The sequence below is a fragment of the Leuresthes tenuis genome, unplaced genomic scaffold (genome assembly GCF_036924035.1).
Source record: "Leuresthes tenuis unplaced genomic scaffold, fLeuTen1.0.hap1 SCAF_14, whole genome shotgun sequence".
Taxonomy (NCBI): domain Eukaryota; kingdom Metazoa; phylum Chordata; class Actinopteri; order Atheriniformes; family Atherinopsidae; genus Leuresthes; species Leuresthes tenuis.
Window position 1 is genome coordinate 230,184 of NW_027325368.1, and position 27,975 is coordinate 258,158.

At 50.9% G+C, this 27,975-nt stretch overlaps 2 protein-coding genes across 2 annotated transcripts; both read right to left on the bottom strand.

Moving 5' to 3' along the window:
• Window positions 1-80: 80 nt before the first annotated feature.
• Window positions 81-12,080, bottom strand: cdyl (chromodomain protein, Y-like). The gene is given in 8 exon segments (XM_072363064.1): window positions 81-986; window positions 1,080-1,223; window positions 4,039-4,249; window positions 4,321-4,493; window positions 4,688-4,941; window positions 9,472-9,532; window positions 9,534-10,175; window positions 11,867-12,080. Coding segments are annotated over 8 exon segments (1,668 nt in total). The 5' UTR covers window positions 11,891-12,080; the 3' UTR covers window positions 81-827.
• Window positions 12,081-16,245: 4,165 nt separating this feature from the next.
• On the bottom strand, window positions 16,246-27,919 carry LOC140269079 (protein disulfide-isomerase tmx3a-like). Its single transcript, XM_072364099.1, has 16 exons — window positions 27,886-27,919; window positions 27,368-27,428; window positions 27,222-27,264; window positions 27,030-27,153; window positions 26,905-26,950; window positions 25,317-25,397; window positions 25,125-25,224; window positions 24,899-24,976; window positions 20,719-20,785; window positions 18,362-18,460; window positions 18,114-18,171; window positions 16,993-17,046; window positions 16,853-16,909; window positions 16,639-16,768; window positions 16,501-16,569; window positions 16,246-16,426 (listed from the first exon to the last, which is right to left on the bottom strand). Exons 1-16 carry the CDS (start codon window positions 27,917-27,919, stop codon window positions 16,247-16,249), a joined length of 1,281 nt encoding a protein of 426 aa, XP_072220200.1. The 3' UTR covers window position 16,246.
• Window positions 27,920-27,975: the final 56 nt, after the last annotated feature.

Sequence of the window (27,975 nt, forward strand, 5' to 3'; positions counted from 1 at the left end):
AGCTGGTTAACAACAGATAAATTGCAGCAGAGAAAAAAAAGTGAGGAGCTCCTAAAAGAGCCAGTACAGAGGAGGTTCAATCAAATTAAATGTTTTATTAATACTTTAATTGATTTTTAATAATAACATGATGGAGACAAAGTGCAGGTGAGTCACACTGCTTCCAGGTAGAACCTGACCCTCGTTATCACACAGAAAGCAGAACCAGAGTCCAGATTCATCACTTCATGATCCTTACAGGTCATCCTGTGGGGGGGGGGTGCTGCAGGAAGCACATCATTCACAGCATGAACCTAGTGTCGCGCTGTAGAGTCCAGATCCGGACTCTCTTGGATCAGCCCAGGAGAGTCCGGAGCCGAAGAGTCCAGAACAAGCTGTCCCCGAAGATACTGATACCGGGCCATCGCCTGCTCAGCATGCTGTGTTCCTGCTGTTCTCTGTCAGAGCTCATGGTTCCGTCTCTGTGGTTCAGTACAGAACCCGAGGTGTTATCTCATCGCATTGTGGTAGGACAGGATTGGAGTTCTGTGCAGGTGACCTCATCACTGTCTGAGGTGAGGAGACACACACCTGTTCTCCGAGTGTACCGCCTGTACAGCTGAGGGCCCAGGATGGAACCCTGTGGAACCCCTCAGCTGACATTACCTGTCCAGCTCTGTTACCTACGAGTCTGTTCAGGAGTCAGCTGACCCGTTCCTACAGAAGAAGAGATGACAACCAACGAGTTCACTGAGTCTGGATGTGTCTACTTCCTGGACAATCAGTGTTCTGCTGAGAACATGAAGATGGAAACTGAGTGCAAACCATTCTATCTCCTGGTCCTGGTTCTAGTAGAGCTCGGTTCTCCTCTGCAGGTACCGCAGGATGGAGTCCGTCCCCTGCGACGAGCCCCACACTCTTTTCAGGGCTTCACACTCACGCTCGTTGGCCTGTTCCAGAGCGCCACGACTGGTGTTTCTCATCAGGGCTTTGGACTCCCGCAGAACCTGCAGAACACGAAGAACCCGAAACAGAACCATGTTTAACCAGATGGCGTGTTGGCCAGCATGAGTGTGTGTGTGTGTGTGTGTGTCACTGACCAGCGGGTCAACCGACACCAGCTCTTTGATCCGCATCATCACTTCCTGTGAGAAGGTTCCGGGCCACAGAACCTGAGACACCAAACCTTTAGAACATGCCTCCTGAGCCGTCAACTTCCTGCCGCTGAGCAGCAGCTCGTTAGCCTATGGGAGGAGAGGAGGGGTGAGTGAAGGGGGGAGGAGGTGAAGGGGGGGGGAGGGGAGGAGGGGGGAGTGAAGGGGGAGGGGAGGAGGGGGGAGTGAAGGGGGGAGGAGGTGAAGGGGAGGGGAGGAGGGGGGAGTGAAGGGGGGGAGAGGGGAGGAGGGGGGAGGGGGAGAGGGGAGGAGGGGTGAGTGAAGGGGGGAGGAGGTGAAGGGGGGGAGAGGGGAGGAGGGGGAGGAGGTGAAGGGGGGGAGAGGGGAGGAGGGGGAGTGAAGGGGGAGGGGAGGAGGGGGGAGTGAAGGGGGGAGGAGGTGAAGGGGAGGGGAGGAGGGGGGAGTGAAGGGGGGGAGAGGGGAGGAGGGGGGAGAGGGGAGGAGGGGGAGGGGGAGAGGGGAGGAGGGGTGAGTGAAGGGGGGGGGAGAGGGGAGGAGGGGGGAGTGAAGGGGGAGGGGAGGAGGGGTGAGTGAAGGGGGGAGGAGGTGAAGGGGGGGAGAGGGGAGGAGGGGGGAGTGAAGGGGGGAGGAGGTGAAGGGGAGGGGAGGAGGGGGGAGGAGGTGAAGGGGAGGGGAGTGAAGGGGGGAGGAGGTGAAGGGGAGGGGAGGGGAGGAGGGGTGAGTGAAGGGGGAGGGGAGGGGAAGGGGGGGAGAGGGGAGGAGGTGAAGGGGGGGAGAGGGGAGGAGGGGGAGTGAAGGGGGAGGAGGTGAAGGGGGGGAGAGGGGAGGAGGGGGAGTGAAGGGGGGAGGAGGTGAAGGGGGGGAGAGGGGAGGAGGTGAAGGGGGGGAGAGGGGAGGAGGGGGAGTGAAGGGGGGAGGAGGTGAAGGGGGGGAGAGGGGAGGAGGGGGAGTGAAGGGGGGAGGAGGTGAAGGGGGGGAGAGGGGAGGAGGGGGGAGTGAAGGGGGAGGAGGTGAAGGGGGGAGGAGAGGAGGAGGGGGAGTGAAGGGGGGAGGAGGGGAAGGGGGGGAGAGGGGAGGAGGTGAAGGGGGGGAGAGGGGAGGAGGGGGAGTGAAGGGGGGAGGAGGTGAAGGGGGGAGAGGGGAGGAGGGGGAGTGAAGGGGGGAGGAGGTGAAGGGGGGGAGAGGGGAGGAGGGGGGAGTGAAGGGGGAGGAGGTGAGTGAAGGGGGGAGGAGGTGAAGGGGGGGAGAGGGGAGTGAAGGGGGGAGGAGGTGAAGGGGGGGAGTGAAGGGGGAGGAGAGGGGAGTGAAGGGGGGAGAGGGGAGGAGGGGGGAGAGGGGAGTGAAGGGGGGAGGAGGTGAAGGGGGGGAGTGAAGGGGGAGGAGAGGGGAGTGAAGGGGGGAGAGGGGAGGAGGGGGGAGGAGGTGAAGGGGAGGGGAGGGGAGGAGTGAAGGGGGAGGGGAGGAGGGGGGGAGGGGAGGAGGGTGGAGTGAAGGGGGGAGGAGGTGAAGGGGGGAGGAGTGAAGGGGGGAGGGGGGAGGAGGGGGGAGTGAAGGGGGAGGGGAGGAGGGGGGAGTGAAGGGGGGAGGAGGTGAAGGGGGGGAGTGAAGGGGGAGGAGAGGGGAGTGAAGGGGGGGAGGGGAGGAGGGGGGAAGTGAAGGGGGGAGGAGGTGAAGGGGAGGAGAGGGGAGGAGGGGGGAGTGAAGGGGGAGGGGAGGAGGGGGAGGAGAGGAGGGGGGAGAGGGGAGGAGGGGGAGTGAAGGGGGGGAGAGGGGAGGAGGGGGGAGTGAAGGGGGAGGAGGTGAAGGGGGGGAGAGGGGAGGAGGGGGGAGTGAAGGGGGAGGAGGTGAAGGGGGGGAGAGGGGAGTGAAGGGGGGAGAGGGGAGTGAAGGGGAGGAGAGGGGAGGAGGGGGAGTGAAGGGGGGGAGAGGGGAGGAGGGGGGAGTGAAGGGGGAGAGGGGAGGAGGGGGGAGTGAAGGGGGAGGAGGTGAAGGGGGAAGTGAAGGGGGGAGGAGAGGGGAGGAGTGAAGGGGGAGGGGAGGAGGGGGAGGAGAGGAGGGGTGAGTGAAGGGGGGAGGAGGTGAAGGGGAGGAGAGGAGGGGGGAGGAGGTGAGGGGGGGAGAGGGGAGGAGGGGGGAGTGAAGGGGGAGGAGGTGAAGGGGAGGAGAGGGGAGGAGGGGGAGTGAAGGGGGGAGGAGGGGGGAGTGAAGGGGGGGAGAGGGGGGAGTGAAGGGGGGGAGAGGGGGGAGTGAAGGGGGGGAGAGGGGAGGAGGGGGGAGTGAAGGGGGGAGGAGGTGAGTGAAGGGGGGAGGAGGTGAGTGAAGGGGGGAGGGGGTGAGTGAAGGGGGGAGGAGGTGAGTGAAGGGGGGAGGGGGTGAGTGAAGGGGGGAGGGGGTGAGTGAAGGGGGGAGTGAAGGGGGGAGGGGGTGAGTGAAGGGGGGAGGAGGTGAGTGAAGGGGGGAGTGAAGGGGGGAGGGGGTGAGTGAAGGGGGAGGAGGTGAGTGAAGGGGGGAGTGAAGGGGGGAGGAGGTGAGTGAAGGGGGGAGGGGGTGAGTGAAGGGGGGAGGAGGTGAGTGAAGGGGGGAGGGGGTGAGTGAAGGGGGGAGGGGTGAGTGAAGGGGGGAGGGGTGAGTGAAGGGGGGAGGGGGTGAGTGAAGGGGGGAGTGAAGGGGGGAGGGGGTGAGTGAAGGGGGGAGGAGGTGAGTGAAGGGGGGAGTGAAGGGGGGAGGGGGTGAGTGAAGGGGGAGGAGGTGAGTGAAGGGGGGAGTGAAGGGGGGAGGAGGTGAGTGAAGGGGGGGAGGGGGTGAGTGAAGGGGGGAGGAGGTGAGTGAAGGGGGGAGGGGGTGAGTGAAGGGGGGAGGGGTGAGTGAAGGGGGGAGGGGTGAGTGAAGGGGGGAGGGGTGAGTGAAGGGGGGATGCACTGACCGAGGCGAGGCCCATGATTCGGGGGAAGGTGAAGGACGAGCAGGCGTCCGGCGTCTGGCCGCAGGAAGTGTACGGCGTCTGGAACCAGGCCTTCTCATTGGCCCACACCACATCGCAGAGCGGCAGCAGGGCGGCACCGAGGCCGAGCGCCGGCCCGTTCACCGCCGCCACAATTGGCTTCCTGAACTGGATGAAAGTGTTGACAAAGGTCCTGAGGAAGAGGACACAGAGGTCAGAGAGTGTCAACAACCTAATAAGGACATCCCACAGTGCCACAGTTACCTGATGGTTTCGGCCATTTTGATGCTCTCCTTCTTCCTGTCGTCCGTCAGCCGCCTGATGAAATACAGGAAGTCGAGGCCGCAGCTGAAGACGCTGCCGACAGCACCGATTAACACCAGCTTACTGTCATCTGATGCCGCTGTTGCCATGGCGCTCTGGATCTCCTTCATCACCTAACAAAGAGGAGGAGAGTCATCTGGGTATTCAGGTGTGTCATAGTAAAAGGGGGTGGAGCTTGGCTGTGTGAGAGGAGGGTAAGGAACCTAAAGGTAAGAGTGTTATAATGCAAAGGGGAGAATGATGCACTGTCGCTCTAAAACAACAACAAGTTGTGTGGGTGTGGTCTAATGTTGGGGCGTGGCCTCACCTCGGGGTTGAGCGTGTTGTTCTCCGAACTCTTGGTGGACAGCAGGATGTGAGTGAAGCCATCTTGTTTCTTCACCACAATGTCACGGTAACGGTAGGCGCTCTCCGTCTGACGGACACTGAACCTGAGGCGTTTATCAAACGCAGAGCGTTCCTCCAAACGCCGCTTACCCATAACGCTCGCAGCTCCTGCAGCGGCGCTCTGCACACCTGACATCCCACTGGCTGCGACGGCCTCCATCAGCAGCAAGTTTCCTGAGGGGACACAGACCACAACCACCTCAACCACATCGGAAATGTACACCAGTTTCTACCCAACAGGGACCCGTCCGAAACGTTCCGTACGCCAGTTTCTACCCAACAGGGACCCGTCCGAAACGTTCCGTACGCCAGTTTCTACCCAACAGGGACCCGTCCGAAACGTTCCGTACGCCAGTTTCTACCCAACAGGGACCCGTCCGAAACGTTCCGTACGCCAGTTCTACCCAACAGGGACCCGTCCGAAACGTTCCGTACGCCAGTTTCTACCCAACAGGGACCCGTCCGAAACGTTCCGTACGCCAGTTTCTACCCAACAGGGACACGTCCGAAACGTTCCGTACGCCAGTTTCTACCCAACAGGGACCCGTCCGAAACGTTCCGTACGCCAGTTTCTACCCAACAGGGACCCGTCCGAAACGTTCCGTACGCCAGATTCTACCCAACAGGGACACGTCCGAAACGTTCCGTACGCCAGTTTCTACCCAACAGGGACCCGTCCGAAACGTTCCGTACGCCAGTTTCTACCCAACAGGGACCCGTCCGAAACGTTCCGTACGCCAGTTTCTACCCAACAGGGACCCGTCCGAAACGTTCCGTACGCCAGTTTCTACCGAACAGGGACCCGTCCGAAACGTTCCGTACGCCAGTTTCTACCCAACAGGGACACGTCCGAAACGTTCCGTACGCCAGTTTCTACCCAACAGGGACCCGTCCGAAACGTTCCGTACGCCAGTTTCTACCCAACAGGGACCCGTCCAAAACGTTCCGTACGCCAGTTTCTACCCAACAGGGACCCGTCCGAAACGTTCCGTACGCCAGTTTCTACCCAACAGGGACCCGTCCGAAACGTTCCGTACGCCAGTTTCTACCCAACAGGGACACGTCCGAAACGTTCCGTACGCCAGTTTCTACCCAACAGGGACCCGTCCGAAACGTTCCGTACGCCAGTTTCTACCGAACAGGGACCCGTCCGAAACGTTCCGTACGCCAGTTTCTACCCAACAGGGACACGTCCGAAACGTTCCGTACGCCAGTTTCTACCCAACAGGGACCCGTCCGAAACGTTCCGTACGCCAGTTTCTACCCAACAGGGACCCGTCCGAAACGTTCCGTACGCCAGTTTCTACCCAACAGGGACCCGTCCGAAACGTTCCGTACGCCAGTTTCTACCGAACAGGGACCCGTCCGAAACGTTCCGTACGCCAGTTTCTACCCAACAGGGACACGTCCGAAACGTTCCGTACGCCAGTTTCTACCCAACAGGGACACGTCCGAAACGTTCCGTACGCCAGTTTCTACCCAACAGGGACCCGTCCGAAACGTTCCGTACGCCAGTTTCTACCCAACAGGGACACGTCCGAAACGTTCCGTACGCCAGTTTCTACCCAACAGGGACCCGTCCGAAACGTTCCGTACGCCAGTTTCTACCCAACAGGGACACGTCCGAAACGTTCCGTACGCCAGTTTCTACCCAACAGGGACCCGTCCGAAACGTTCCGTACGCCAGTTTCTACCCAACAGGGACCCGTCCGAAACGTTCCGTACGCCAGATTCTACCCAACAGGGACCCGTCCGAAACGTTCCGTACGCCAGTTTCTACCCAACAGGGACCCGTCCGAAACGTTCCGTACGCCAGTTTCTACCCAACAGGGACCCGTCCGAAACGTTCCGTACGCCAGTTTCAACCCAACAGGGACACGTCCGAAACGTTCCGTACGCCAGTTTCTACCCAACAGGGACACGTCCGAAACGTTCCGTACGCCAGTTTCTACCCAACAGGGACACGTCCGAAACGTTCCGTACGCCAGTTTCTACCCAACAGGGACACGTCCGAAACGTTCCGTACGCCAGTTTCTACCCAACAGGGACCCGTCCGAAACGTTCCGTACGCCAGTTTCTACCCAACAGGGACCCGTCCGAAACGTTCCGTACGCCAGTTTCTACCCAACAGGGACCCGTCCGAAACGTTCCGTACGCCAGTTTCTACCGAACAGGGACCCGTCCGAAACGTTCCGTACGCCAGTTTCTACCCAACAGGGACCCTTCCGAAACGTTCCGTACGCCAGTTTCTACCCAACAGGGACCCGTCCGAAACGTTCCGTACGCCAGTTTCTACCCAACAGGGACCCGTCCGAAACGTTCCGTACGCCAGTTTCAACCCAACAGGGACCCGTCCGAAACGTTCCGTACGCCAGTTTCTACCCAACAGGGACCCGTCCGAAACGTTCCGTACGCCAGATTCTACCCAACAGGGACCCGTCCGAAACGTTCCGTACGCCAGTTTCTACCCAACAGGGACCCGTCCGAAACGTTCCGTACGCCAGTTTCTACCCAACAGGGACCCGTCCGAAACGTTCCGTACGCCAGTTTCTACCCAACAGGGACCCGTCCGAAACGTTCCGTACGCCAGTTTCTACCCAACAGGGACCCGTCCGAAGAGTTCCGTACGCCAGTTTCTACCCAACAGGGACCCGTCCGAAACGTTCCGTACGCCAGTTTCAACCCAACAGGGACACGTCCGAAACGTTCCGTACGCCAGTTTCTACCCAACAGGGACCCGTCCGAAACGTTCCGTACGCCAGTTTCTACCCAACAGGGACCCGTCCGAAACGTTCCGTACGCCAGTTTCTACCCAACAGGGACACGTCCGAAACGTTCCGTACGCCAGTTTCTACCCAACAGGGACACGTCCGAAACGTTCCGTACGCCAGTTTCTACCCAACAGGGACCCGTCCGAAACGTTCCGTACGCCAGTTTCTACCCAACAGGGACACGTCCGAAACGTTCCGTACGCCAGTTTCTACCCAACAGGGACACGTCCGAAACGTTCCGTACGCCAGTTTCTACCCAACAGGGACACGTCCGAAACGTTCCGTACGCCAGTTTCTACCCAACAGGGACCCGTCCGAAACGTTCCGTACGCCAGTTTCTACCCAACAGGGACCCGTCCGAAACGTTCCGTACGCCAGTTTCTACCCAACAGGGACACGTCCGAAACGTTCCGTACGCCAGTTTCTACCCAACAGGGACCCGTCCGAAACGTTCCGTACGCCAGTTTCTACCCAACAGGGACACGTCCGAAACGTTCCGTACGCCAGTTTCTACCCAACAGGGACCCGTCCGAAACGTTCCGTACGCCAGTTTCTACCCAACAGGGACACGTCCGAAACGTTCCGTACGCCAGTTTCTACCCAACAGGGACCCGTCCGAAACGTTCCGTACGCCAGTTTCTACCCAACAGGGACCCGTCCGAAACGTTCCGTACGCCAGATTCTACCCAACAGGGACACGTCCGAAACGTTCCGTACGCCAGTTTCTACCGAACAGGGACCTGTCCGAAACGTTCCGTACGCCAGTTTCTACCCAACAGGGACCCGTCCGAAACGTTCCGTACGCCAGATTCTACCCAACAGGGACCCGTCCGAAACGTTCCGTACGCCAGTTTCTACCCAACAGGGACCCGTCCGAAACGTTCCGTACGCCAGTTTCTACCCAACAGGGACCCGTCCGAAACGTTCCGTACGCCAGTTTCTACCCAACAGGGACACGTCCGAAACGTTCCGTACGCCAGTTTCTACCCAACAGGGACCCGTCCGAAACGTTCCGTACGCCAGTTTCTACCCAACAGGGACCCGTCCGAAACGTTCCGTACGCCAGTTTCTACCCAACAGGGACCCGTCCGAAACGTTCCGTACGCCAGTTTCTACCCAACAGGGACACGTCCGAAACGTTCCGTACGCCAGTTTCTACCCAACAGGGACCCGTCCGAAACGTTCCGTACGCCAGTTTCTACCCAACAGGGACCCGTCCGAAACGTTCCGTACGCCAGTTTCTACCCAACAGGGACACGTCCGAAACGTTCCGTACGCCAGTTTCTACCCAACAGGGACCCGTCCGAAACGTTCCGTACGCCAGTTTCTACCCAACAGGGACACGTCCGAAACGTTCCGTACGCCAGTTTCTACCCAACAGGGACCCGTCCGAAACGTTCCGTACGCCAGTTTCTACCCAACAGGGACCCGTCCGAAACGTTCCGTACGCCAGTTTCTACCCAACAGGGACCCGTCCTACTTAAGACCTGTGTAAAAGAACTGAGTCCAGTCCTTCATACCAGTCTCATCAGATGTCCCCAGTATCTGATGCTGTCCTGGTCCCTAAATCCAACTGGCCAGAAACAATGAATGATTTTAGACCAGTCACTTTAATCTCTATAGTTATGAACATCTTTGAAAAACTGGTCCATCTGCAGATGCTGGAAAACACAGAATGTGAATCAGATAAACTGCAGTTTGCTTACAGGCCAAAGAGAGGAGTGGAGCGGGTGTCATGTTCAGCTTTTAGTCATCAGTTTTTCTTCTCCTTTAACACAATTCAACCACATATTTCAATGCAGAGGCTTTTAAAAAATCTTCCAGCCTTAACAAAGGAATTAAATAAAAATCCAAAATAAAACCTTTGTCAGAACCAACCAGGCTGCCGGTCACTTTGAACCGGTTGGAACTGGACAAAACGAGCAGGACTCACCTGAGCCGCTGAGGGAGCGCATGGCAACAGGTGTGATGGGGGCCCTCGGCGGGGGGTGGGGGGTTCTGGCTCCGTGGCCTGGTCCCCATGCGGGCCCTCTCCTCTCCGGGACCCAGCTGAACTCCTGCCGGCTTCTGTAGCAGGGCTACTTCGGGCGGCACCAGGTGAGCTTCCTGAGCACCAGCCTCCAGGCTGTGAGCAGCCTCGCTTGCAGACTCCTCCGAGTCCGGCCGGCTGTTCATCGGACTCTTCGGAACCAGGATCTTGATGCCGGTCTTGGATAGGTCCACGCTACGGCGGGCCGAGCTGGCCGGGGCCACCGACATCAGCCCACCGCCGAAGCTGTCGGTGGGCTGGGGCTGCTGGGAGCTGGCAGGGGCCGGGCGGGGCAGGTGAGCCGGGCTGAGCGTAGCTCTCATCTGGAGACAATCTCTGCTGATGTCACTGCGGGTGGCGGTGCTGGGCGACAGCCTGCAGGGCGGCCTGTGGGCGGGGCTGTGCTGGAGACTGCGGGTGGAGCGCAGTAAGGTGCCGTCTCTCTGCCGCTCAGCGTGCTGGCGGTTGAAGTCGTGCACGTAGGTCATGCAGGTGGACAAGTGACTCTCAGGCTCCCAGGTGTCTCCCTCAGAGCTGTAACCTCTCCACCTAACCAGGTACTCCACCTTCCCCTTCTTGTTCTTCCTCCTGTCCACAATCCTCTCCACCTGCGGGACACAAGGTCACACCTTCTTCACCTTCATCACACTCATCAACGTGTCATCGCTTCATATCAGGCCGCCAACACCTCGTTTTCTGATGCAGTGATAAAATCTGATGACATCACGCTGCAAAGCCCTCCTGCAGCCAGGTGTTAAAGCTGAGTAAAGCCCACCTGAGATCAACTCATATTACACTGCGCCATTATTTACTGAACAAAAACTGAGACAAAACACAGCAGCAGTGACTTGCACCACCTTGCCTCGCCTCCAAAAAACTAACGACACGTGGCGCGGGCCGTAAGGGCTGTGATTGGTCCGCTCAGAGCGTCATTTCCGGCAGTTTCCTTTTCTGGTCTTAGTGGCTGAACACGGCCGAGAAGCTCGTTGACATTCGAAAGTATAAAAGAGCTGATCAATGCTCTGATTAACTGATCAATGCTCTGATTCACTGATCAATGCTCTGATTAACTGATCAATGCTCTGATTAACTGATCAATGCTCTGATTAACTGATCAATGCTCTGATTAACTGATCAATGCTCTGATTAACTGATCAATGCTCTGATTCACTGATCAATGCTCTGATTAACTGATCCTCAGTCAGTGTGAGCAGCTCTATAAAAGCAGCAAGTTCACCCCAAGGTGAAGAAGCCCAGAGCTACATCTCAGACTCTACAGGCCTCAGTTAGCATGTTAAAGGTTAAAGGTCATACATCTCAGACTCTACAGGCCTCAGTTAGCATGTTAAAGGTCAAAGGTCATGACAGCACAGTTAGAAAAAGGCTGAACAAGGATGGCTTGTTTGGAAGGGCTGCAGGAGAAAGCCTCTTCTCTCTAAAAAGAACATGGCAGCACAGCTTATGTTTGCAAAGCTGCATCTGAACAAAGCTCAAGACTTCTGGAACAATGTCCTTTGGACAGACCAGAGCAAAGTGGAGATGTTTGGTCCTAATGCACAGCAGCACGTTTGGAGGAAACCAAACACAGCATATCAGCACAAACACCTCATACCAGCTGTCAAGCACGGTGGTGGAGGGCTGATGATCTGGGCTGGTTCTGCAGCCACAGGACCTGGGCACCTTGCAGTCATTGAGTCCACCATGAACTCCTCTGGATACCAAAGTATTCTAGAGTCAGATGTGAGGCCATCTGTCCCACAGCTAAAGCTGGGCTGAAACTGGCTCATCAACAGGACAAAGATCCCAAACACAGCAGCAGATCTACAGCAGAATGTGGGAAAAAGAGAAGAATCAAGGTGTTGCAATGGTCCAGTCAGAGTCCAGACCTCAGCCTGACTGAGATGCTGTGGTGGGACCTTAAGAGAGCTGTGCAGAAACCAATGCTGCAAACCTCAATGAGCTGAAGCAGCGCTGGAGAGAAGAAGGCCGAGATCTGATCATCACCTCTTTATTGATCAGCATCAGCACAAACACCTGAGTCTGGCTCCTGCTGATCAGCTGTCTGATCGATTAAACCTGATCAAACTTTATGATCCGTTAGCCTGAGGCTAACAGGAAGCTAAAAGGAGGCTAACTGAGTTTAGTTTTACCTGGTTAAAATCCTGCAGCTGACTGGCTCTGACTCACAGTAACTAGTCAACCAGCTGCTAACTAACCGCTCTACGTCACTTCACCAAACTTCTGAAACTTCACCGACTCACAACTTCACCGTTAGCACGTTAGCTTTAACTCGCATCACCTCGTACAGCTCCTCTGTAGCCATGAACAGTGCGCGTGCACGTGCAGCTTCTACAGACTTCTTCAGTTGAGCGGCAACATGAGATAAAGTTTGTGAGTCCGTCCTCGGTGACTTGCAGGCAGTCGGTGTGTCCGTTAAAAGACAGGAAGCTCCGTTTTCCCTGCGTTAGCAGTTAGCCGTTACCTGTTAGCACCGCGACTTCACGGCGACTTCCGCACTAACTAATGACCTCCAAAATAAAAGCCTCCGAGCCCGCAGCTGACTGACCGCCCTGACCAACCCAGTCTAAACCGATTCACAGTAATCGGATTTCTTTGGGGTTGTGTTCAGTGAACAGAAGCAGTCACTTTCCTGCCTTTCAATTAAATTCAGTTTTATTTATATAGCACCAAATTACAACAAATGTCATCTCAAGGAACTTAAATAATATAGTCCAATTCAATCCAATTTGAGTTCAATTAATTGTAATCATAATCCAATGAAATCCAATTAATTAATTAATTTCAAAATAATCCAATTCATTCATATGGAGCCAATTCAAAAACAGTATCCTATCTAAGGAAACCAACAGATTGCACCGAAACTTGTCTTCAGTCCAATCTCCCGTCCTGAGCCTGAGGGACTGTGGAAATAACCACAATAATGTCACATGTACATAAAATCATTTGAGAAATTAAACAGGGGGAAAAAGAGAGCAAAGTGAGGAAAGGTGTGACAGATAAGGTCCCCCAGCAGGCTGGGCCTATAGCAGCAGAACTATGGGATGTTTCAGGCTCACCTGAGCCATCCCTAACTATAAGCTTTATCAGAAAGGAAAGTTTCAGCCTGATCTTAAAGGTAGAGAGGGTGTCTGCTTCCTGAAGCCAAACTGGCAGCTGGTTCCACAGAGAGGGGCCTGATAACTGAAGGCTCTGCCTCCCATTCTGCTTTTAGGGGCCTGATAACTGAAGGCTCTGCCTCCCATTCTGCTTTTAGGGGCCTGATAACTGAAGGCTCTGCCTCCCGTTCTGCTTTTAGGGGCCTGATAACTGAAGGCTCTGCCTCCCATTCTGCTTTTAGGGGCCTGATAACTGAAGGCTCTGCCTCCCATTCTGCTTTTAGGGGCCTGATAACTGAAGGCTCTGCCCCCCATTCTGCTTTTAGGGGCCTGATAACTGAAGGCTCTGCCTCCCATTCTGCTTTTAGGGGCCTGATAACTGAAGGCTCTGCCTCCCATTCTGCTTTTAGGGGCCTGATAACTGAAGGCTCTGCCTCCCATTCTGCTTTTAGGGGCCTGATAACTGAAGGCTCTGCCTCCCATTCTGCTTTTAGGGGCCTGATAACTGAAGGCTCTGCCTCCCATTCTGCTTTTAGGGGCCTGATAACTGAAGGCTCTGCCTCCCATTCTGCTTTTAGGGGCCTGATAACTGAAGGCTCTGCCTCCCATTCTGCTTTTAGGGGCCTGATAACTGAAGGCTCTGCCTCCCATTCTGCTTTTAGGGGCCTGATAACTGAAGGCTCTGCCTCCCATTCTGCTTTTAGGGGCCTGATAACTGAAGGCTCTGCCTCCCATTCTGCTTTTAGGGGCCTGATAACTGAAGGCTCTGCCTCCCATTCTACTTTTAGAAACTCTGGGAACAACAAGTAAACCTGCAGCCTGAGAGCAAAGTGCTCTGTTGGGGAAATATCCAACTGTGAGATCTTTAAGATGTGATGGAGCTCGGTCATTAAGAGCTTTATATGTGAGGAGAAGAAGCTTAAATTCTATTCTGAATCTAACAGGGAGCCAATGAAGAGAAGCTAAAACTGGAGAAACATGATCTCTGCTGTTAGATCTCATCAGAACTCTGGCTGCAGGGTTTTGGATCAGCTGGAGGCTTTTCAGAGAATCTGTGGGACAGAACAATAATAAGGAATTACAGTAGTTCAGTCCTGAAGGAACAGATGCATGGAGCAGTTTCTCTGCATCACCCTGAGACATCAAATCCAATATGGAAGTATTGATTAAGGGGAAAACCTCCTTGAACAGTCTGGTTGGGATTGGGTCTGAAATACAAGTTGATGGTTTAGAAGAGACTATTGCTGTTGTTAGCTCAGAGAGATCAACTGGGCAGAAGCTGTCTAAATACAAATCAGGTTCAAAGATACTTCTAAAGCTGCTCTACTTGATGATACATCAGTGATAATAATGGGAAGGATTCCATCAATCTTCTCTCTGATAGAAACAGTTTTATTGATGAAGAATCTCATGAAATCATCACTGCTGAGAGTTAAAGGAATACATGGCTCAACAGAGCTCGGACTCTTTGTCAGCCTGGCAGCAGTGCTGAAGAGAAACCTGGGATTATTCTTATTCTCTTCCATCAATAATGAATAATAAGCAGTTCTAGCTTTACGAAGTGCTTTCTTATACATTATTAAACTATCTTTCCAGACTAATTGAGACTCTTCTAAATTAGTGTTGTATACATTGAAACTATAGTGCTGTCAACAGGAGAGTCAAGTTGTAGTAAAGAGTAAAGTTTAGGTAGCTGTCCTCTGTTGTTGCACATGGCAGTGAAGAAAAGGATGACAGAATTAAGTCTAGCAGTGGCGTCCACAGGAGAAAAAAACACTCCAATGCCCTCTTCTAAGCTCTATTATTAGATATTACATGTGTACAGCTTTTCAAAGCTGGCACATAAAGTTAAAAGTTGGGTTAGCGTTGCATATCAGAGCTGACTCCCTAAGCATCTGGGATCATTTTCAGTGTATATTATGATAAACTTTGCAATGAAAATAGATAATGCAGTCATCTGTGCAAAGCAGATTTCCTGAATTTTGTGAACATTTGTTCCACGGAGCAGTAAATGTGTCTCAGACCTTTTCAACAGCTATGGCTTAAGCTTTGATATGGTTTTATTTTAATTCAATTTCTTTTGTTGCTGTCGAAAACACAGCATTCAATTCTCTATAAGACTCTTCTCGAATTGTTGATTTTTTTAAATGTGTGTTGAGTAAATTACATTTATAACAATGTGGAAAAACATTTTAAAACATTATGTGGCCATATTCTAAATTCTCCAGTCAGCTTTTGGAATTTGGCTTAATGTGGCAAAAAATGTTCAGACAAGACAGAGTTATGAGGGAACACTGTTAACTGTTCACTCTCAATAAGTCAGCACAAGGTCAAGGGTGTGATTAAAGCAGTGAGTAGGTCTGTGAACACTTTGAGAAAATCCAATAGAGTCTAATATAGAATTAAAGTTAATATTTAGGCTGTCATTTTCAACATCTACATGAATATTAAAGTCACCCACTACAATGACTTTATCTGTACTCAGCACTAACTGGGATAAAAACTCTGAGAATTCAGACAGAAACTCAGAATAAGGGCCAGGTGGACGATACACAACAACAAACACAAGAGGTTTCTGTGATTTCCACTTTGGGAAAAACTGAGAATCAGAGATTCAAAAGAGCTAAAACTAATCTTGGGTCTAGGACTGATTAGTAACCCTGATCTGAAGATAGCTGCCACTCCTCCTCCTCTGCTGTGGTTGGAGGAACATTTAGATTAGATTTAGGCCGTGGCTCAGTGGTTAGAATAGATCTTCCAACAGCTGGAAGTTTGGCAGTTTGACTCAAACTGGGCCTCTGCTGCAGATCAACACGCTCATTTTGAATTTCCTGGTTTATAACCTTTTCGATGCAATAAAACTGTAATCTCAGAGTTTCCACTGTTAGCTGAATCATAATCATGACTAAATGTTGCATGTTTGAGTTTTAGCTGGTATGTCTCTTCTAAATGTGAGCTCTGGCTTTCTGGTCTGGTAAGCTCACATTATTTCCAGCTGCCATGAAAGCTGCTTAGTTCACACTTTATCTGAACAAAGTCTCACATTAGTTTGAGTCATACTACATCATTTGTTTTCTTTGTCAACTCCCATCAACAGCTGCAGAGAAGCTACTGTCACTCTTTGTTGAATGAAGCTCCTCCCATTCAGGTGAAACTGCCCTAAAACTGCTCTGTTCTGGAACCATCTGCAGTAAATGTTTGATTTAAAGTGCTTGATCATAGAAATGTTTTTGTCAGGACAATATTGATCAGGAGGCTTCTAGTTCAGCAGCCTGAATAATGTCATTTACTTCTAGTGCTGGTTGTTGCTTTGGATCAGTCACCCACTGAAACGTGCCTGAGGTAAGGGCGCGAGTCGCCATGGAGATAAAACAACCAAAAAAGGAGACCTGACAGGACAGATTTTTATTGCTGGACTTGAGGACAGAACTGCTGACAGACCACACTCCACACAGCTAACCCAGTGGATTTAAAGCATCTGAGTCAAACCGGAGCATTTTTCTGAGGCATGTGGACAGGAACCGGCTCTGGATCAACCAGTGGCTCTTTCTCAAGCCTCATCATCAATCTGACTTCTTGTCTGACAGTTTTTTGTGGCGTTGCACTGGCGGCACCAACGCTGCAGCCTCGTCTTCATCCAGCGTGGGGCGGGCCTTGCAGCAGAGGTAGCAGAAGAGGGCGCAGATGCAGATGGGGAAGCCGACCAGGAAGCAGGCGAGCACTGGCGCCTCTATGAACACCGGCTGGACAGAAGGCAGAGAGGACAGTGAGCCGGATGCAGACAGGAAGAAGGAGGTGGGCTGATGAGGTCACTTACCATCAGCGTGATTTTGGTTTGATAAACTAAGCGTCTGAATCGCTGAGCCAAGCCGTTTCCTCCCTGAGCCTGAGATCAGACAGACAATCAGAGACTGAAACCTGATTCCTGTCTTCAGCTAAAACTGGTCCAACTCACCTCCACGCTGCCACCCAGGACCCCATCCAGAAAGTCCAGCAGGTGGCGCTCCGTCTCCACAGGACCCGGCGGCAGGAAGTAGCCATCATTGGACAGATTAACCACGATAAAGGAGGGAACCATGACCTCACTGATGACAGCAACAGTAACAGTACTCGCAGGCATCTAATCAAACACTGACAACAAAGTTTTATGAGACCTGAGATGAACTCACCCCATGATAAAGCCATTAATGTATCCACTTCCCTCCATGAAGCCGAAGTAGAAGTCCCTGAACACAAACAGGTGGAAAGATGTCAGCTTTCAGTTTCACGCTTCCTGTTGCTCTCAGTTTTTTATTTATGAGTCTCTGACCTGCTGTAGGTCTCTTTGTGCTCTGTGGCAACTTTCTCCACCAGACTCTTATACCTGTGACAGTAAACACATCACAAGAAGGTCAGGAACAAACAGAAAAACCTCCCCCCTCCTTCATGGTGGAAGGACCTACCGAGCGCTACCAGAACAGGGGCGTCCCTGTCTATCTTCAAGAAGCTCCTGAAAACCCAGCTCTTCAGAGAGCATCTCCTATCCCAGCACTTACCTTGTACTTCCCTCCCCCCTCTATCTCTTTATCTTTCTGCTCTTCCTTCTATGCCTGCACCCTATCTCTACTCTGTCCCCTCTGACAGAGTCGGACTCCTGGGTTCCTTCTATGTGGCTTATTGTTAGCTTTTTGTTAGCTTATTGTTAGCTTTTTGTTAGCTTATTGTTAGCTTATTGTTAGCTTTTTATATAGCTGTTATATCTTCATTTGTAAGTCTCTTTGGATAAAAGCGTCTGATAAATACAGACACAGACACTTCTACACGTTTACATATCAGGACATAATAAAACCCATCTGGTCCTTACCAGGTGCATCAGATCAACCCAACCCCAGACTATTTAAAAAAACTCCAGCCTCCATAATTTCATATCTGCTCAACTGAGAACTACACAGTGGACCTTTCCACTGTCTCCATCAGGCAGTTACATGGAGTTGGTTCAGACGTGTTTCTACGCAGCATTGGAACCATTTCGGAGTGGACCGCCGGTGTTCTGCGGTAAAGAAACTAAAGTAACCGAACAGCTGATGCAGTGAAGCGGTCTCAAATTCCCTACAAATAGTTCAAATTTTGAGTTGTTTTATTTGGAATAAATACATATAAATATGTTTTTTTAGCAGACACTTTTATCCAAAGCGACTTACAGATAGGACAGGGGGGGTCTTGCTAAGGACCCCTCCTGGAGGTTGTACCTTTCATGCAGGAGATTTGAACTCAGGTCACCTGCACGAAAGATGGAAATCATGCCACTGCACTACCCAGCCCCCCATACATAAATATATGTATGTGTGTGTTTTATTCCAAATAAAACAACTCCAACCTCTGATAATTCCTTTGAAACTGTAACCATTGGTGTTGATCATGGATTAAAGAGGATGAATAGACAAGTGTTACCTCAGGCTTTTATCACACAGGTACCTCTCCTCCACCAGTGCCAACAGCACCAGTTTACCTGCAGGTGAGAGGTGGAGTTAGTTCATGTGAGCCAATCAGCAGCCTCATGGCTCAGTGTCCACTACATGCTGCTGTGGTGGAGCCACAGTTTGTGGAAGACTTTTCTCTATTAGCAGCTGCTTCTGTTGGGTTTATATCAGATAATCATTTGTATTGACATCACGTGTCCTCAGGCGTGCTGCTGTTACCCGACTCTCCCATGGCGTACAGAGTGTAGCTGTCAATCTTAAAGAAGTTTGGGAAACGTTCTCGTTTGATCCATGACTTCAGGTCACCGTCATGTTCCTCTGAAAAACAAAATACTTATTGGTTCTGAGACGGACTGGACACTGATCAATTCATTCTACTTCCTGTAACATCAAGACGTCAGCTGCAGTTTAACTGCAGTTTTCTCATGTTTCAGCGGCAGCAGCTGCCCTGCTGTGTGAAGTCTGTAGTTTGTTTCCACGGCAACATGCTGCTCATTAACCATAAATAATATCTGTCTCACACAAATGATTCTGTGGAGGCACAGTGGTCAGATTATGAAGATCCCCAAAGAACTTGTTCTATTGCTCAACGTCTGGCCAGCAGTTCTTCACTCAAACCAAGTTCAACCTGGGAAGGGCTTGCTTTACTTCTCTAAGTCGTCACTGTTTTGCTAGAACTTCCTTTGGGTCAACCAATAATCCTTCATGGTGGCCTTATCAAATTCTTCTATGGGGGCTGTCATATTTTTCATTGACATATCGCTTCAGTGGTGCGGTCCTGGAGTGTTGGAGCACACCTGTGGAGTGCTAGACCGGGATGGTGGTCCCAACGTTTAAGAAAGGGGACTGGAGAGTGTGTTCGAACTATAGCGGTACCACACTACCCAGCCTTCCCGGGAGTTCACTCCTGGGTGTTGGAGAGGAGGCTTCAACCGACTGATGAATCTCAGATTCAGGAGAAGCAGAAAGGGTTTCTCTCAGGTCGTGGACCAGCGGACCAGCGGACCAGCGGACCAGAGGACCAGCGGACCAGAGGACCAGCGGACCAGCGGACCAGCGGACCAGCGGACCAGCGGACCAGCGGACCAGAGGACCAGTGGACAAGCGGTCCAGAGGACCAGAGGACCAGAGGACCAGCGGACCAGCGGACCAGCGGACCAGAGGACCAGCGGACCAGCGGACCAGAGGACCAGCGGACCAGAGGACCAGCGGACCAGCGGACCAGAGGACCAGTGGACAAGCGGTCCAGAGGACCAGCGGATCAGAGGACCAGCGGACCAGCGGACCAGAGGACCAGCGGACCAGCGGACCAGCGGACCAGGGGACCAGCGGACCAGAGGACCAGAGGACCAGTGGACCAGCGGACCAGAGGACCAGCGGACCAGCGGACCAGCGGACCAGCGGACCAGAGGACCAGTGGACCAGAGGACCAGAGGACCAGAGGACCAGAGGACCAGCGGACCAGAGGACCAGAGGACCAGCGGTCCAGAGGACCAGCGGTCCAGCGGACCAGAGGACCAGCGGTCCAGCGGACCAGAGGACCAGCGGACCAGAGGACCAGCGGTCCAGCGGACCAGCGGACCAGAGGACCAGAGGACCAGCGGACCAGAGGACCAGCGGTCCAGCGGACCAGAGGACCAGAGGACCAGCGGTCCAGAGGACCAGCGGTCCAGCGGACCAGAGGACCAGCGGTCCAGCGGACCAGAGAACCAGAGGACCAGCGGACCAGAGGACCAGCGGACCAGAGGACCAGAGGACCAGAGGACCAGCGGACCAGAGGACCAGCGGACCAGAGGACCAGCGGACCAGAGGACCAGCGGACCAGAGGACCAGAGGACCAGCGGTCCAGCGGACCAGAGGACCAGAGGACCAGCGGTCCAGAGGACCAGCGGTCCAGCGGACCAGAGGACCAGCGGTCCAGCGGACCAGAGAACCAGAGGACCAGAGGACCAGCGGTCCAGAGGACCAGCGGTCCAGCGGACCAGAGGACCAGCGGTCCAGCGGACCAGAGAACCAGAGGACCAGCGGACCAGAGGACCAGCGGACCAGAGGACCAGAGGACCAGAGGACCAGAGGACCAGAGGACCAGCGGACCAGAGGACCAGCGGACCAGAGGACCAGAGGACCAGCGGTTCAGAGGACCAGCGGTTCAGAGGACCAGAGGACCAGCGGACCAGCGGACCAGAGGACCAGCGGACCAGAGAACCAGAGGACCAGCGGACCAGCGGACCAGAGGACCAGCGGACCAGAGGACCAGAGGACCAGCGGACCAGAGGACCAGCGGTCCAGCGGACCAGAGGACCAGAGGACCAGAGGACCAGAGGACCAGCAGTCCAGCGGACCAGCGGACCAGAGGACCAGCGGACCAGAGGACCAGCGGACCAGAGGACCAGAGGACCAGAGGACCAGCGGTCCAGAGGTTATTAATCTGTGAAATGTTCCATATAGAAATCACTTAGTAATTAGTGCCTCCACATTTATGGTCCAGTTTTTGTCTTGCCTAGACACAACTAAACCGGAATCTGGGAAGTTTACTAAATAGTTCTGCTGCTAAATAGATCCGTTTGAAGTCTTACCGTTGTAAGCCAAGTAGGTCCCATCTTTAAAAACTACCACAGCCGGCAAAGAGGTCAAAGACACACCCTGAAAAACATTAACAAAACTACTGAAACTAACACACAGAAGGGAGCAATCAGTGCTTAAACACACACCAACATTGACTATGCCTGTCAAAAGGATCAAAGAGATGTTAGAGAAAGAAGCCGAACAGCTCTGGGAACTACAGACCTCAACTACAGGCGTAAAAACAAACTGACGTTGACTACAGACCTCAACTACAGGCGTAAAAACAAACTGACGTTGACTACAGACCTCAACTACAGGCGTAAAAACAAACTGACGTTGACTACAGACCTCAACTACAGGCGTAAAAACAAACTGACGTTGACTACAGACCTCAACTTCAGGCGTAAAAACAAACTGACGTTGACTACAGACCTCAACTACAGGCGTAAAAACAAACTGACAGTGACTACAGACCTCAACTACAGGCGTAAAAACAAACTGACGTTGACTACAGACCTCAACTACAGGCATAAAAACAAACTGACGTTGACTACAGACCTCAACTACAGGCGTAAAAACAAACTGACGTTGACTACAGACCTCAACTTCAGGCGTAAAAACAAACTGACGTTGACTACAGACCTCAACTACAGGCGTAAAAACAAACTGACGTTGACTACAGACCTCAACTACAGACGTAAAAACAAACTGACGTTGACTACAGACCTCAACTACAGGCGTAAAAACAAACTGACGTTGACTACAGACCTCAACTTCAGGCGTAAAAACAAACTGACGTTGACTACAGACCTCAACTTCAGGCGTAAAAACAAACTGACGTTGACTACAGACCTCAACTACAGGCGTAAAAACAAACTGACGTTGACTACAGACCTCAACTTCAGGCGTAAAAACAAACTGACGTTGACTACAGACCTCAACTTCAGGCGTAAAAACAAACTGACGTTGACTACAGACCTCAACTACAGGCGTAAAAACAAACTGACGTTGACTACAGACCTCAACTACAGACGTAAAAACAAACTGACGTTGACTACAGACCTCAACTACAGACGTAAAAACAAACTGACGTTGACTACAGACCTCAACTACAGGCGTAAAAACAAACTGACGTTGACTACAGACCTCAACTACAGGCGTAAAAACAAACTGACGTTGACTACAGACCTCAACTTCAGGCGTAAAAACAAACTGACGTTGACTACAGACCTCAACTTCAGGCATAAAAACAAACTGAGGGTGACTACAGACCTCAACTACAGGCGTAAAAACAAACTGACGTTGACTACAGACCTCAACTACAGGCGTAAAAACAAACTGACGTTGACTACAGACGTCAACTTCAGGCATAAAAACAAACTGAGGGTGACTACAGACCTCAACTACAGGCATAAAAACAAACTGACGTTGACTACAGACCTCAACTACAGGCATAAAAACAAACTGACGTTGACTACAGACCTCAACTTCAGGCGTAAAAACAAACTGACGTTGACTACAGACCTCAACTTCAGGCGTAAAAACAAACTGACGTTGACTACAGACCTCAACTACAGGCGTAAAAACAAACTGACGTTGACTACAGACCTCAACTTCAGGCGTAAAAACAAACTGACGTTGACTACAGACCTCAACTTCAGGCGTAAAAACAAACTGACGTTGACTACAGACCTCAACTTCAGGCGTAAAAACAAACTGAGGGTGACTACAGACCTCAACTTCAGGCGTAAAAACAAACTGAGGGTGACTACAGACCTCAACTACAGGCATAAAAACAAACTGACGTTGACTACAGACCTCAACTACAGGCGTAAAAACAAACTGACGTTGACTACAGACCTCAACTTCAGGTGTAAAAACAAACTGACGGTGACTACAGACCTCAACTACAGGCATAAAAACAAACTGACGTTGACTACAGACCTCAACTACAGGCATAAAAACAAACTGACGTTGACTACAGACCTCAACTACAGGCATAAAAACAAACTGACGTTGACTACAGACGTCAACTTCAGGCGTAAAAACAAACTGACGTTGACTACAGACCTCAACTACAGGCGTAAAAACAAACTGACGGTGACTACAGACCTCAACTACAGGCGTAAAAACAAACTGACGTTGACTACAGACCTCAACTACAGGCGTAAAAACAAACTGACGTTGACTACAGACCTCAACTTCAGGCGTAAAAACAAACTGACGTTGACTACAGACCTCAACTTCAGGCGTAAAAACAAACTGACGTTGACTACAGACCTCAACTTCAGGCATAAAAACAAACTGACGTTGACTACAGACCTCAACTACAGGCGTAAAAACAAACTGACGTTGACTACAGACCTCAACTTCAGGCATAAAAACAAACTGACGTTGACTACAGACCTCAACTACAGGCGTAAAAACAAACTGACGTTGACTACAGACCTCAACTTCAGGCATAAAAACAAACTGACGTTGACTACAGACCTCAACTACAGGCGTAAAAACAAACTGACGTTGACTACAGACCTCAACTACAGGCGTAAAAACAAACTGACGTTGACTACAGACCTCAACTACAGGCGTAAAAACAAACTGACGTTGACTACAGACCTCAACTACAGGCATAAAAACAAACCGACGTTGACTACAGACCTCAACTACAGGCGTAAAAACAAACTGACGTTGACTACAGACCTCAACTACAGGCGTAAAAACAAACTGACGTTGACTACAGACCTCAACTTCAGGCGTAAAAACAAACTGACGTTGACTACAGACCTCAACTACAGGCGTAAAAACAAACTGACGTTGACTACAGACCTCAACTACAGGCGTAAAAACAAACTGACGTTGACTACAGACCTCAACTACAGACGTAAAAACAAACTGACGGTGACTACAGACCTCAACTACAGGCGTAAAAACAAACTGACGGTGACTACAGACCTCAACTTCAGGCGTAAAAACAAACTGACGGTGACTACAGACCTCAACTACAGGCGTAAAAACAAACTGACGGTGACTACAGACCACAACTACAGGCGTAAAAACAAACTGACGTTGACTACAGACCTCAACTACAGGCGTAAAAACAAACTGACGGTGACTACAGACCTCAACTTCAGGCGTAAAAACAAACTGACGTTGACTACAGACCTCAACTACAGGCGTAAAAACAAACTGACGTTGACTACAGACCTCAACTACAGGCGTAAAAACAAACTGACGTTGACTACAGACCTCAACTACAGGCGTAAAAACAAACTGACGTTGACTACAGACCTCAACTACAGGCGTAAAAACAAACTGACGTTGACTACAGACCTCAACTACAGGCGTAAAAACAAACTGACGTTGACTACAGACCTCAACTTCAGGCGTAAAAACAAACTGACGTTGACTACAGACCTCAACTTCAGGTGTAAAAACAAACTGACGTTGACTACAGACCTCAACTTCAGGCGTAAAAACAAACTGACGGTGACTACAGACCTCAACTACAGGCATAAAAACAAACTGACGTTGACTACAGACCTCAACTACAGACGTAAAAACAAACTGACGGTGACTACAGACCTCAACTACAGACGTAAAAACAAACTGACGGTGACTACAGACCTCAACTACAGGCGTAAAAACAAACTGACGTTGACTACAGACCTCAACTTCAGGCGTAAAAACAAACTGACGGTGACTACAGACCTCAACTACAGGCGTAAAAACAAACTGACGTTGACTACAGACCTCAACTACAGGCATAAAAACAAACTGACGTTGACTACAGACCTCAACTACAGGCGTAAAAACAAACTGACGTTGACTACAGACCTCAACTACAGGCGTAAAAACAAACTGACGTTGACTACAGACCTCAACTACAGGCGTAAAAACAAACTGACGTTGACTACAGACCTCAACTACAGACGTAAAAACAAACTGACGGTGACTACAGACCTCAACTACAGGCGTAAAAACAAACTGACATTGACTACAGACCTCAACTTCAGGCGTAAAAACAAACTGACGGTGACTACAGACCTCAACTACAGACGTAAAAACAAACTGACGGTGACTACAGACCTCAACTACAGACGTAAAAACAAACTGACGTTGACTACAGACGCAGAAACGACCACTACAGATCACTAAACACATTGGACTACTGTCCTCACAGTGGTTTCCAACCTTTGGCAGGATGTCTCTGGTGGCAGAGAAGAAGTTAATGTGGATGATGAGTTCCTCTGCTGCTAACGTGTAGTTTCCCTGAAAACAGACGGATCAGATGGGAACCTTTGTTTTTCTGTGAGTGTCTGAGTTCCTGTCATTACTCAAGCCTTGCAATAAAATTCTCCAGGAAATTAATTTCAATACATTATTCTCAGGTGTCTTGAATTCACAGGAGTTTGTGTACCTTGAGCTGTGATGTAGTCCCGACATACACTAACATGACATCATAGCGGCTCATAGCGTGCTGGAAGAGCTGCAGACTGCTTAACGACCGAACCAGTGGCCTGCACAGGATAGATGGGTATGATGTCACTGTGACATCATTGTGCCACTCTTACACTGGTTCTCAGTGTTATTTCTGTTCCCTCCAACTCACCCTCCAACTCGGTCAGCAAACTCCATGATTCCATCTTTGGTTCGTGGCCCTACGTAATTATATTTCACATTCCTCTTTAATCTGGAAACAGGAAAAGGTTTATTTAACAAAGATCAGTGATTCAGCGCAGTGTACTGCCGCTCATGAGCCTTTAAACTAAGACTGGGCATATTAACGCGATATTTTTGCCTTAACTGATGAATTAATTATCGCCGACAATTATTTGTCTCCCATTAACTGAGTTTTTATTATTTTTATTGTAAACGAATGTTGCTCACTGGCTTTTATTTTGAAAGAGTCCATCATGAGCGAGCCTAGTGTGTTGCTTCCTGCTGCGGAGCTCAGAGGATACAGTCAGAAAAGAAAAGAACGGCAGCTGAAGCGGGCTAAACAAACATGGAGAAGGTTACGGAACGTTTACTGGGACATTTTCATTCCTTTCACTTCTTCCAGAGGCGCAGTCGACAGAGCCAAAGTTATCTGTAAACACTGCAACCTTGGATCGTCTCATCACTTCGATCTTATGACTGTACAGTTCCAATAAAAGTGCGTTATATGTTACTTTTGAATTCATTATTGGATTTTGCGTATAACAATGCAATTAATCGTGATTAATCACAGGAAATCATGCAAATAACGAGATGAAAGAATTTAATATTTGCCCAGCCCTACTTTAAACATCTGGATGTGGAAAACACGTGGAAACCATCAAAATGCACTGGTACCGATACCATGAACGTGTTCTCCTACTCAGTAAAGTGTTCCGATACTATAGAACCGATACCAGTGTGACAGGAGCTTTATTTTCCTGCAATGCGTTTGTGAAAGTTAAAATAGTAAAACAATGTTGTACTAAGAGTAGTTTTATATCACTAAAATGCACAAAGTACAGTTTTATTTGGGTTGAATATGCCTAAAGAAAAGAAAATGTGTTGGTCTGTAATGGTCTTGATTAGTACTAAAATGTTTAAAAAATGTGGTATTGGTGCATCCCAGAAGGCTGAAGAAAGCTCCAACAGAACACCTGACTGGACCTGGACTGACTTTTTTCTGCCAGGGACTAATAGGAAAATGAACAATCTGCTGTCATTAAAGGAACTAAACTTTCAGCAAAGTGATCTGATTAGTTGATGTCCGATGATGTCACAGTCAGGACTTACAGATGATGTCACAGTCAGGACTTACAGATGATGTCACAGTCAGGACTCACAGATGATGTCACAGTCAGGACTCACAGATGATGTCACAGTCAGGACTCACAGTCAGGACTCACAGTCAGGACTCACAGATGATGTCACAGTCAGGACTCACAGATGATGTCACAGTCAGGACTCACAGATGATGTCACAGTCAGGACTCACAGATGATGTCACAGTCAGGACTCACAGTCAGGACTCACAGTCAGGACTCACAGTCAGGACTCACAGTCAGGACTCACAGATGATGTCACAGTCAGGACTCACAGATGATGTCACAGTCAGGACTCACAGATGATGTCACAGTCAGGACTCACAGATGATGTCACAGTAAGGACTCACAGATGATGTCACAGTCAGGACTCACAGATGATGTCACAGTCAGGACTTACATGAAGATAGCAGGATAGTTGTTGACTCTGAACTCTTTGGCCAAACCTGCAGAAAAAAGACTCATCATCAGTTCGTACCTGCACCACCTGCAGGTGTCATGTCTGTTCGTTTTCATGGTACCGACCGGTGCTGATCGTAGCGTCTGCTTTCCCAACCTGAACTGGAGACCCGTGACTCCTGAGTTCTGATCCAATCTGATGCCAAACAGGATCCAGCTGTTTGCAGAAGCTGCACCAGGGGGCGTAAAACTGCACAGAGACACAGCATCAGCACAGTGCACAGAGTAAACCGTGAGCTTTCAGGCAGGGAAACGCACCTTGATGAGCCACGTCTCATCAGGTTCTGCTCTCTCCATGAAGCTGGAAATTGATTGATTATTGATTGATACGTTTGATTGATTATTGATTGAATCTGTATTCTGGAGAGCTGAAATCTGACAGGCAATTGATTGTTTCTACTCACGAATCGTCGAGTTCCTCCACGTAGGCCGAGGCTGACAGCACTGTCCCGAGCAGCAGCAGCACTGACCGCAACAAAGAAACCAGAGTCCCGTTACGCTGGAGCCGTTCGGTCTTCATGTTTAAACTGACTTGGCTGAAGAGGATCACGTGTCACTGCAGAAGGTTTACTTCAGATCTTACTCTAATATCTAACTATAAAAGGCAGAATCTTTGCTGTGAGACTTTCCTCTGCTGAGCCAAAAGGAAGCTGTCAGACTAAAGCTTAATCATCAGAACCGCTGATTTGAATGCAGCAAACAAACATTATTTACTGCCCTCAAAACTGAAGATGGATCGTATTCTTTTAACTGAAAGACAGAAACTAATTCTGAACTTCACACAGACTGAACCAGGTTTGAATTTCTTTTTAGTGTTCACACCAACCCCAGAGCTTATCTGGGATCTGCCGGATGTGAGGTTCAGTCTAACTCTCAGTCTATAAAGAACCTGACAACCAGTAAAGTTTGGTGGAGGACATACCTGAGAGCAGGACGATATTCCTTCTGTCCGACATGTTGACTGAAGCTGGATTAACAGCACAGAGCTAATCTGCTCACTGCTAACAGAATA